General features: G+C 47.6%; 1 protein-coding gene across 1 annotated transcript in view; it reads right to left on the bottom strand.

Annotated features, from left to right (window-relative positions):
* Positions 1–12,269, bottom strand: part of FNDC3A (fibronectin type III domain containing 3A) — a 120,298-nt gene that overhangs the window by 92,145 nt on the left and 15,884 nt on the right. Inside the window, exon 2 of the mRNA XM_054163122.1 lies at positions 4,004–4,079. Within this exon, the coding sequence (XP_054019097.1) occupies positions 4,004–4,079 (76 nt within the window). The remainder of the gene's footprint in view (positions 1–4,003; positions 4,080–12,269) is intronic.

The raw sequence follows: 12,269 nt of genomic DNA, 5'->3' as shown, positions 1-12,269 counted from the left end.
AGAATAGAACAGAACAGAACCGAACCGAACCAGGTTGGAAGAGACCTTCAAGATCATGGTGTCCAACCTACCACCCAACACCACCCAACCAAATAACCATGCAACCAAGCACCCTGTCAAGTCTCCTCCTGAACACCTCCAGTCATGGTGACTCCACCACCTCCCCAGGCAGCACATTCCAATGGGCAATCACTACCTCTGTGTAGAACTTCCTAACCTCCAGCCTAAACCTCCCCTGGTGCAGCCTGAGACTGTGTCCTCTTGTTCTGGTGCTGGTTGCCTGGGAGAAGAGACCAACCTCTGCCTGTCTATAACCCCCCTTCAGGTAGTTGTAGAGAGCAATAAGGTCACCCCTGAGTCTCCTCTTCTCCAGGCTAAGCAACCCCAGCTCCCTCAGCCTCTCCTCACAGGGCTGTGTTCCAAACCCCTCACCAACTTTGATGCCCTTCTCTGGACACGGTCCAGCAAATCAACCTCCTTCAAAGAAAGCACATCACCTTTGGAAAGCAAGAGACTGAAAAACTGCTTAATCTGAAATTGTGTTAAGAGAATGGAATGGAATGGAATGGAATGGAATGGAATGGAATGGAATGGAATGGAATGGAATGGAATGAAGCAGATTGGAAAAGACCTTTGAGATCATCGAGTCCAACCTATCACCCAACACCATCTAATCAACTAAACCATGGCACCAAGTGCCCCATCCAGTCTCTTCTTAAACACCTCCAGGGATGGTGACTCCACCACCTCCCTGGGCAGCACATTCCAATGGCAAATCTCTCTTGCTGGGAAGAACTTCTTCCTAACATCCAGCCTAAACCTCCCCTGGTGCAGCTTGAGACTGTGTCCTCTTGTTCTGGTGCTGCTTGCCTGGGAGAAGAGACCAACCCCCACCTGGCTACAACCTCCCTTCAGGGAGTTGGAGAGAGCAAGAAGGTCTCCCCTGAGCCTCCTCTTCTGCAGGCTAAGCAACCCCAGCTCCCTCAGCCTCTCCTCACAGGGCTGTGCTCCAAATACATACATCAGTACAATTTTTCTGGGGGCAATACATACTGTGCCTTTGCAAAGCAGTATATACATTTTGAGCATATGTACTGCTACCTCTTTTTACACAGCACATCACAGAAAAACCTGACATGCATTCTTTGCAGCGACTTTTAAGTCAACACAGTCAGAAAAGAACATGAAGATGGGTAAACACAGGAAAAACAAGAGTGGGCAAAAAACCCTACTAAGAAACATCATAATGACTGAATTAACTTTCCCATGATTGCATCTCCACTGAACTTCAGCCATCTTTCCTTTCTTCATGCCTTCTGAAAATGAGCATCTCTGTTCATACATAAGATTCCCTCCAAACCATACTCATTATGACTTTCTGCATCTTTAACTTTGATTTGAGCTAATAACTGAGGGCATGCAGCAAAGAGAAAAACAGGGAACTGTGTGTGCTTGGTTTCTTTAGAGTCAATGCAGATGTCTCTAAGTGGCAGGAGCAGGGAGGTCATTCTGCCCCTGTACACTGCACTGGTTAGGCTGCACCTCAAGTACTGTGTCCAGTTCTGGGCCCCTCAGTTTAGGAAGGAGGTTGACTTGCTGGAACAAGTCCAGAGAAGGGCAACAAAGTTGGTGAGGGGTTTGGAACACAGCCCTGTGAGGAGAGGCTGAGGGAGCTGGGGTTGCTTAGCCTGGAGAGGAGAAGGCTCAGTGGAGACCTTCTTGCTAAACTGAGGGGCCCAGGGAATGATGATGACTGGAGGCTTGCTGTGGAACTGCTTTGGGATGTAGGTTCCTTGCCTGCCAGTGCCACCTTCCAGCAAAGTTGTGAAGACTGAGGCTGAGCTTGCACCCAGGTACAACTGGGTCTAGGAACGCCTCACAGTCACTGTCATAGTTAAAGCATGAAGAAATCAGCAGCTGCATCAAATCAGAATGGTGACCTGCCTATTGGGAAAGCAAGAGAGCCCAGGCAATGAGAAAAGCTGTACCATGAAATGTTAGCACAGTAGCTATAAAGAGATGATCTCAATATTTTTGCAGTCTATCACACACTTCCATCTTTCAAGAGGATCATGCAAGAGAAGTGACAATTCATTCCACCCCCCACCTTCCCATAGGCCCCTTTGATAGATCAAAATTGAAGCAAAAAATGCAATGGTTGCCACTCTCCTCAGTATTTTATGCAACAGAAGTAAAAGACACATTCTGTGGTCTTTCACTGCAAGACAAAAGCCAGTGTGTTCCCCTTTCATGCTGCCAAGTCACTGTTACACAGGTATGTTTCAAATCAGCCCTGCAGAAACGTGAGCTGCAACACTGATCCATTGGTGGCTCAAAAGGAAGCCACAATACTATGCACCCAGTACAAGCTTCTGAAAAATTGGGTTAATGGCCATGTAAACTTGAAGAACTGTTGAGAGCTACAGGCTGGGGTCAGAGTGGCTGGAGAGCTCCCAAACAGAGAGGGACCTGGGGGTGCTGATTGACAGCTGCCTAAACATGAGCCAGCAGTGTGCCCAGCTGGCCAAGAAGGCCAATGGTATCCTGGCCTGCATTAGGAACAGTGTGGCCAGCAGGAGCAGGGAAGTCATTCTGCCCCTGGACTCTGCACTGGTTAGGCCACACCTTGAGTCCTGTGCCCAGTTCTGGGCCACTCAGTTTAGGAAAGATGTTGAGTTGCTGGAAGGTGTCCAGAGAAGGGCAACAAAGCTGGGGAGGGGTCTGGAGCACAGCCCTGTGAGGAGAGGCTGAGGGAGCTGGGGTTGCTTAGCCTGGAGAAGAGGAGGCTCAGGGGAGACCTCATTGCTCTCTACAACTACCTGAAGGGTGGCTGTAGCCAGGTGGGGGTTGGTCTCTTCTCCCAATCAACCAGCACCAGAAAAAGAGGACACAGTCTCAAGCTGCACCAGGGGAGGTTTAGGCTGGAGGTGAGGAGAAAGTTATTCCCAGCAAGAGAAATTGGCCATTGGGATGTGCTGCTCAGGAGGTGGTGGAGTCACTGTCCCTGGAGGTGTTCAAGAGGGGATTGGATGTGACACTTGGTGCCATGGTTTAGTCATGAGGTCTGTGGTGATAGGTTGGACTTGATGATCTCTGAGGTCTCTTCCAACCTTGGTGATACTGTGATATGAACTTAATTACAATCCAAGGCCTCCTTTTAACCCACTATTGTCTATCCAAAGGACCTGCCTATGATACTGGAAACCAGACCTTTTATCTCTTTTCAGACTGGAGGGAGGGGAGGAAAAAGAGCTGGAAAACACCTACCTCAACTTCCCCAAACAGTATCTGTTGAAGCTGGGCCAACATCCAGAACAAAGGAAAGGAGGATTCATTGGCCCAGAAGAGAACAAGGAAAAAAGTGACTCCACAGTTGAGTTGTGAATATTACAACACAGTGAAGTGGTAATCTAAACAGGAGCCAATTCTGACTGGGGTTTGCAGCTGTGGACAGGCTTAACTGGTGGCTGCCTTTATTCAGAACAGATAACATCATTTAGATGAAGCATTTGTATTTTGAAGCTGCACTTGCTAGAACTCAGAAATAATTTGGCCCCTAGAGATAATGAAGAACTAGCAGCAGGATAACAGACAGCTACTGTTGGGATGAGCAAAGCACATCCATGTGACAGTAAGGAGCGAAACAATAAAGCAAATGAACATCTGTGGCTTTTAAATTGAGGTCCCTGTAATCAGACCTGTGCAGCTCAGTCCAAAGTTTGCTGCCACAGCACTTTGCTGTTTGCTTTGCAAACTGAAAATGTTCCTCCCCCTTTCACCACCCAAGAAATTGCATTTAATCTGAATTTCATTTAGTCTAAGTGAAAGTGCTTTGTTTATGGCAGTGAAAGCTCAGGCAAATGACCCCTTAGCACCTACCCTTTGAGGGTTTTAAATGGCTCTTGTATTTACAATAACTCCTGTCAGCCTTTTACTTACACCACCACAAACTGCCTCTTACATGCAGGCTCAAGAAATATGACATGGAATTGGTCAGCCTTACCTGTAATGCACTGAAACTGTCCATCTTCTCTTCTTATTGTAAATGCTTCCCCTGGATTAACTTGCACAAGAATAACCTTAAAAATAAAAGAGTATTACAACAATTACACAGGGACACACTACAGAAGCCTGGCTCGTGCAAAAGAAACAACACAAAGATTAACTGGAGGGGAAAAAAAAACCAACCACATTTTTCTCCTGGTTAGTAAATACTTTTTATGTATTATTGTTTTTTACTTCACACTGCCTGCTGCCTTCATCTCACAGAGACAAAGTGGTAAGAGCAAGAACAAGTGCAGATGGCCTGGATCAAGAACAGTGTGGCCAGCAGGAGCAGGGAGGTCATTCTGCCCCTGTGCTCAGCACTGGTTAGGCCACACCTTGAGTCCTGTGTCCAGTTCTGGGCCCCTCAGGTTAGGAAAGATGTTGAGTTGCTGGAAGGTGTCCAGAGAAGGGCAACAAAGCTGGGGAGGGGTCTGGAGCACAGCCCTGTGAGGAGAGGCTGAGGGAGCTGGGGTTGCTTAGCCTGGAGAAGAGGAGGCTCAGGGGAGACCTCATTGCTCTCTACAACTACCTGAAGGGAGGTTGTAGCCAGGCGGGGGTTGGTCTCTTCTCCCAGGCAACCAGCACCAGAACAAGAGGACACAGTCTCAAGCTGTGCCAGGGGAGGTTTAGGAAGAAATTCTACACAGAGAGAGTGATTGGCCATTGGAATGTGCTGCCTGGGGACGTGGTGGAGTCACCATCATTGGAGGTGTTTAGGGAGAGACTTGATAGGGTGCTTGGTTGCATGGTTTAGTTGATTAGGTGGTGCTGGATGATAGGTTGGACACAATGATCTTGAAGGTCTCTTCCAACATGATCTATTCCATTCCATTCCATTCCATTCCATTCCATTCTTAAGCACACCCTTCTCAAGGAGCAAGCAGAGAAAACCAGCTGAGTAAAACAGCACCTGGGCAAATTTTATTTTCTCAACTGCCTAGCCTAATTAAAAAGCTATTTGCACAGCCTAAATTCTTTCAACAAATTACATTAACTTCAGCATTAATCAAGCCATTAGGTAAAGTTTCAGAAGGAAGGCTGGAATTCCCAGTGTTTGAATTTCCATCATAGCCACTTAGCAAACAGTTTCCAGTACTGCGTCATTCCCTTCTTTACATGACCCAGGCACATCTGGACATCCATTGAGAGGAAAACATTAGGAGAAGTCAGGACAAAATAAGTGCAGCAGATGCACAGCAGCATGAAACACTGTGCAGAGCTTTATTGGTGGAAAGCTGTTTATCCTAATTTTGTAAAGCCACAAAATGCAGAACTGATAGCAGAGGACACCTCTCGGCCAAAATAAACAGAGGAAGTCTGACATGAACCAAAGCTGAAGTCTGTTCCCATTTGAGCCCTCTACATTCTCATTTCTGTCAGACAAAAAGCTGGTAACTTTGAAGAACCTAGCTAAAATTAGGAAGAAAAAAGCCCAGAAGAGCAGGTGCATTTCATAACTTCCTTTCTTGTCATATCTTTATTCAGTCACTGCTGCGTGCCCAGGTGGCCAGAAGGCCAATGGCATCCTGGGCTGCATCAGGAATAGTGTGGCCAGCAGGAGCAGGGAGGTCATTCTGCCCCTGGACTCAGCACTGGTTAGGCCACACCTTGAGTCCTGGGTCCAGTTCTGGGTCCCTCAATTTAAGAAGGATATTGAGACGCTTGAATGTGTCCTGAGAAGGGCAACGAGGCTGGGGAGGGGTCTGGAGCACAGCCCTGTGAGGAGAGGCTGAGGGAGCTGGGGTTGCTTAGCCTGGAGAAGAGGAAGCTCAGGAGAGACCTTCTTGCTCTCTAGAACTCCCTGAAGGGAGGTTGTAGCCAGGTGGGGGTTGGTCTCTTCTCCCAGGCAGCCAGCACCAGAACAAGAGGACACAGTCTCAAGCTGCACCAGGGGAACTTTAGGCTGGAGGTGAGGAGAAAGTTCTTCCCAGCAAGAGAGATTGGCCATTGGGATGTGCTGCCCAGGATGGTGGTGGAGTCACCATCCCTGGGGGTGTTCAAAAAGGCACTGGATGCAGCACCTCAGGTAGTTAGTCCTGAGGTGTTGGGTGATAGGTTGGACTTGATGATCTCTAAGGTCTTTTCCAACCTTATTGAATAGAATAGAACAGAATAGACCAGACCAGGTTAGAAGACACCTTTGAGATCATCAAGTCCAACCTACATTCCAACACCATCTAACCAACTAAACTATGGCACCAAGTGCCTCATCCAGTCTCAAACACCTCCAGGCATGGTGACTCCACCACCTCCCTGGGCAGCACATCCCAATGGCCAATCTCTCTTTCTGGGAAGAATTTCTTCCTAACATCCAGCCTAAATCTCCCCTGGCACAGCTTGAGACTGTGTCCTCTTGTTCTGGTGCTGGTTGCCTGGGAGAAGAGACCAGCTCCCAGCTGGCTACAACCTCCCTGCAGGGAGTTTTAGAGAGCAAGGAGGTCTGCCCTGAGCCTCCTCTTCTCCCAGCTAACCAACCCCAGCTCCCTCAGCCTCTCCTCACAGGGCTGTGCTCCAGACCCCTCCCCAGCTTTGTTGCCCTTCTCTGGACACCTTCCAGCATCTCAACATCTTTCCTAAACTGAGGGGTCCAGAACTGGACACAGGACTCAAGGTGTGGCCTAACCAGTGCTGAGTCCAGGGGCACAATGACCTCCCTGCTCCTGCTGGCCACACTATTCCTGATACAGGCCAGGATGCCATTGGCCTTCTTGGCCAGCTGGGCACACTGCAGGCTCATGTTCAGCCTGCTATCAACCAGTCCCCCCAGGTCCCTCTCTGCCTGGCTGCTCTCCAGCCACTCTGACCCAAGTCTGTAGCACTGCCTGGGGTTATTGTGGCCAGTGTGTAGAACCCAGCACTTAGATGTGTTAAATCTTCAGCTTCACCAGTGTGAGAATCTTTGATGTTCACCTCATAGGTAGCTTGAGAAAGTGAAGTCTCAGCACACCAGCCATGGTATAGCACAGTGAGAATGGACACTGCTCAGCAGTGCCTGTGCCATGAGGTAACAGGTCTACTGATGGAGTCCAGCACCACTCTGGGACTCAGGATGTCATCAGATTTTCACATCTGAGAGGACTGTGGTGACAGGTTGCTCCTGATGATCTTTGAGGTCTCTTCCAACCTTGGTGATTCTGTGTGACACCTGACTTCCACTTAAAAGGGTGGGGAGGCTTGCTGACTTGATGAGATAGTTTAATGAGATACTCAGTTCCCAGGAAAAGGAAATGAAGACTTTTCTGTCAACAGACTGTTAGTCTATTTGATGTCTGTGTATTTATTTCCCTGGCTCCCACTTCCAGCTTTGTTTCCATGTTGTGCATTTGCATTTGTATTTTAAAACTGTTCCAAGATAGGCTGTGTGTGGTGCCAAGTGTGCCAAAAAGAGTTGATTTCATTTCAGAGGTTTCAAGAACTGCTGGCTTCAAAAGCTTTGGGTAACCTCTGTCAACGGGACCAGCACTGGTTGCTCTATTAGCCTTGCCACTGCTGAACCCCATGCAATAATTACTGCTTTGAAAAAGCCATTTTTGACACTTGCTGATCACTCTCAGTAGATGCAATTTGTGTCCAGCTCTGGGCCCCTCAGTTTAAGAAGGACATTGAGACTCCTGAATGTGTCCAGAGAAGGGCAACAATGCTGGGGAGGGGTTTGGAGCACAGCCCTGTGAGGAGAGGCTGAGGGAGCTGGGGTTGCTTAGCCTGCAGAAGAGGAGGCTCAGGGGAGACCTTCTTGCTCTCTCCACCTCCCTGAAGGGAGGTTGTAGCCAGGTGGGGGTTGGTCTCTTCTCCCAGACAATCAGTACCAGAACAAGAGGACATAGTCCCAAGCTGTGCCAGGGGATGTTCAGGCTGGAGGTGAGGAGAAAGTTTTTCCCAGAAAGAGTAATTGGCCACTGGAATGTGCTGCCCAGGGAGGACTGGAGGTGTTTAAGAAGAGACTGGATGAGGCAACTGGTGCCATGGTTTAGTTGATTAGATGGTGCTGGACGATAAGTTGGACTCCATGATCTCAAAGGTTTAGTTAGTCCTGAGGTGTTGGGTGATAGGTTGGACTTGATGATCTTTGAGGTCTTTTCCAACCTGGTGTGTCCTATTCTATCCTGTCCTATCCTGTCCTATTCTGTCCTGTCCTATCCTGTCCTATCCTGTCCTGTCCTATCCTGTCCTGTCCTATCCTGTCCTATCCTGTCCTGTCCTATCCTGTCCTGTCCTATCCTGTCCTATCCTGTCCTGTCCTATCCTGTCCTGTCCTATTCTATCCTGTCCTGTCCTATTCTATCCTGTCCTGTCCTGTCCTATCCTGTCCTGTCCTATCCTGTCCTATTCTGTCCTGTCCTATCCTGTCCTGTCCTATCCTGTCCTGTCCTATTCTATCCTGTCCTGTCCTATCCTGTCCTGTCCTATCCTGTCCTGTCCTATCCTGTCCTGTCCTATCCTGTCCTTCAAGATGCTGCCTTATGAATCCCGACATCGGTACTTTGGAATACCAAGGCCCTTGTCTTTCCACACTGAATATTCCAGACCTCAGCCTCATTCCTCTTCCAGGCCAAATGGCCATGCCAGCTCAAACTGAGTGAAAAGCTTTGGAAAAATCAGATGGTTCAGCCTTTTTTCCCATGCCTCAATCTTTTTGTGACAAGTCCTGGGGCTTTACCCACAGCACCTGAACGATTTGCTATCCAAAGCCCAACATGCATTATTCTATTCAGCCTTCTGCTGCCTGCTCCTCCAAGATAACTAGAAAAAAAAAGTCATTAGTGTTGTGTCAGTCCCAGTGGGAGGCACCTTTAGTATACAGTCACTTTTCAAATGCTAGTTCCCTGAACCAGCAAAGCACTAATTAAGGACCTCAGAAGCTTAACAAAACCACAAACTTAAGACACCAAGGCCTTGATAAAAGCTCTAAAATCCTACAGACACTTTTAAAGTAGAAACAGCTGTAACAGAACCTAATGAAATTTAGACTTCCTCAATGCTAACACAACTTTAGGTTGTTTCTGTCTCAAGTTCAAAACATGTTCAATTATTGCTATTAAGAATTGGGAGTGTTAGGACAACTACCAATGCATCATTTCCATTGGGACTATAAATTGTTTCCTTTGAACAGTTATTGAATGATGATCCACATGGCTTCAATATAGCTCCTGAAGAAAACCACTACAGAATCTCCTTCCAGATTAGCATACAAGTGACAATACTTAGGCTAAAACCTTGCACAAACAAAAAGGCCAGCCCAACAGCAAAAGGTTTGAAGTACCTGAAACAGCCACTCAGGCTGGGGTCAGAGTGGCTGGAGAGCAGCCAGGAAGAAAGGGACCTGGGGGTACTGGTCGACGGTAGGCTGAACATGAGCCAGCAGTGTGCCCAGCTGGCCAAGAAGGCCAATGGCATCCTGCCCTGGATCAGGAACAGTGTGGCCAGCAGGAGCAGGGAAGTCATTGTGCCCCTGGGCTCAGCACTGGCTAGGCCACACCTTGAGTCCTGTGTCCAGTTCTGGGCTCCTCAGTTTAGGAAAGATGTTGAGATGCTGGAAGGTGTCCAGAGAAGGGCAACAAAGCTGGGGAGGGGTCTGGAGCACAGCCCTGTGAGGAGAGGCTGAGGGAGCTGGGGTTGCTTAGCCTGGAGAAGAGGAGGCTCAGGGGAGACCTTCTTGATGTCTCCAACTCCCTGAAGGGAGGTTGTAGCCAGGTGGGGGTTGGTCTCTTCTCCCAGGCAACCAGCACCAGAACAAGAGGACACAGTCTCAAGCTGCACCAGGGGAGGTTTAGGCTGGATGTTGGGAAGAAATTCTTCCCAGAAAGAGAGATTGGCCATTGGGATGTGCTGCCCAGGGAGGTGGTGGAGTCGCCGTCCCTGGAGGTGTTCAAGGGGAGATTGGACGTGGCACTTGGTGCCATGGTCTAGTTGTGAGGTCTGTTGGAGCAGGTTGGACTTGATGATCCTTGGGGTCTCTTCCAACCTTAGTTACTGTGATACTGTAATTCAGATGCTCTTTAAGGCGAGCAAGAGAGCCAGGCCAGGGTCTGCAGTCCATCTCTGTTATTGTCTCTAAGTTTAACTAAACTGAGTTCACTTACACTGTGGACTGCCTCCACAACCCCCTATGGCATCAACTTCCTCAAGTGCACTTTTCAGCTATTTTAAACCCATCTCCTACTAGTTAAATGTTTCCTGGTTTCTGGGACATGGCACTTGCTGAATAACAGTTGTGTGTAAATTCCATCCACCTTCACAATTTCCCCCTACTTGTCCCCAGCCTCTGCAAACTGAGGGTTCCTAAAGTTTCTTATCTCTCCTAGAACTGCTTCATGGCAGTGGCAGCTACACCCACATCTGTGTTAGCAAAGCAAGCAGTGTGCAGGAACATTCCCAGCTGCTGGAACAGTCACCTGCAACGATGAGCTATGTTATAGCAGTGCTGAGCATGACTGAGGCCAGTGCCAACGAGCAATCTTCTCCCAGACAACACCAGAAACTAATCCTGAGACCAGACAGTTTGCACACAGACACTTACTCAAAGAAAAGGTAAGTTTACTGGAAGTGACTTCTTCCATGACACTTAGCCTCAGTCTCCAGGAACATTCTTGAGCACACTTAAATTACTAATACATAAACAATTCCCAACAGCAGCCTGAAAAACCATTACACTGTTCTGCCTTTTTGAAGGACTAGTTAAGGAAACCTCTTAATGAGCTGGGAAAAAAAATATCTGCTCTTTACCTTAAAATCACAATTTGAGCTGGTCCTATATAATAAATACACTCCTTGAACATAACAATGTTATAATAGAAAGGATTTTATGTTATTTCTTTCCCCAAAGAATTCCTAATGAATATATAACTTTATTGTAGCTCAGCAGGTATAATTGCCTCTCACAGATATGCAACATTACCTTGGGCATACTATTAGCAGCAGATAGAATGATAATTTAACAGTAATTCAAACTGCTGCCCAGGGAGGTGATGGAGTCACCATCCCTGGAGGTGTTCAAGAGGGGATTGGATGTGGCACTTGGTGCCATGGTTTAGTAGTTACGAGGTGTTGGGTGACAGGTTGGACTTGATGATCTTTGAGGTCTCTTCCAACCTTATTGATTCTATGATTGGCCACAACAGTCCCATGCAGTGCTACAGGCTGGGGTCAGAGTGGCTGGAGAGCAGCCAGGCAGAAATGGACCTGGGCGTACTGGTTGATAGTAGGCTGAACATGAGCCAGCAGTGTGCCCAGGTGGCCAAGAAGGCCAGTGGCATCCTGGCCTGCATCAGGAACAGTGTGGCCAGCAGGAGCAGGGAGATCATTCTGCCCCTGGACTCAGCACTTGGTGCCATGGTTTAGTTGATTAGATCACAGTGTCACAGTGTAACTAAGGTTGGAAGAGACCCCAAGGATCATCGAGTCCAACCTGTCACCACAGACCTCATGACTAGACCATGGCACCAAGTGCCACATCCAATCCCCTCTTGAACACTTCCAGGGATGGCGACTCCACCACCTCCCTGGGCAGCACATTCCAATGACGAACGACTCGCTCGGTGAAGAACTTTCTCCTCACTTCGAGTCTAAACCTCCCCTGGCACAGCTTGAGACTGTGATGGTGTTGGGTGATAGGTTGGACTCACTGATCTCAAAGGTATTTTCCAACCTGGTCCATTCCATTCCATTCCATTCCATTCCATTCCATTCCATTCCATTCCATTCCATTCCATTCCATTCCATTAGGTTTTTTACATAACTCTTCCACAGTTACAAAGTAATTGCCCTACACCTAAACCTAAAGCAGCAAACCAACCCAGAGTGATTTAACAACCTGGGCTGCACACCACAAGGTCTCTGTTGTTTTTCTACATCTTTGATTCATCAGTGCTTTTTAAAATGAAGTTTTCCAACCTGGTTAATTCTCTTCTGTACCACTTTTAATTTATTGTGCAGCTTGCAGGAGTTTCAATTTAGTCTTAGATTAAAAAACCCAAACAAGAAGTTGTTGTGTCTAAAAGTATATTAGAAGATCCTTCACAAAAGCACAAAACAGAAGACATCCATCATTAAGACAGTTGCTAACTTTCTCCTCCACCCTGCTCTATGAAGCTATGAAGATTAAATTTGAATAAGGTTTATGGAAGAGAGCTTAGCTTATCCTCAGCACATAAGGATAGCCTTAAGTATCATACATTGTACAGACAGAGTTCAAACAAAACCATGGCAGTGACTGAAATACAATT

The sequence above is a fragment of the Dryobates pubescens genome, chromosome 7, assembly GCF_014839835.1.
Source record: "Dryobates pubescens isolate bDryPub1 chromosome 7, bDryPub1.pri, whole genome shotgun sequence".
Lineage (NCBI taxonomy): Eukaryota > Metazoa > Chordata > Aves > Piciformes > Picidae > Dryobates > Dryobates pubescens.
The sequence above is the reverse complement of the archived record's forward strand: the minus strand, read 5'-3'. Positions and strand labels throughout refer to the sequence as shown.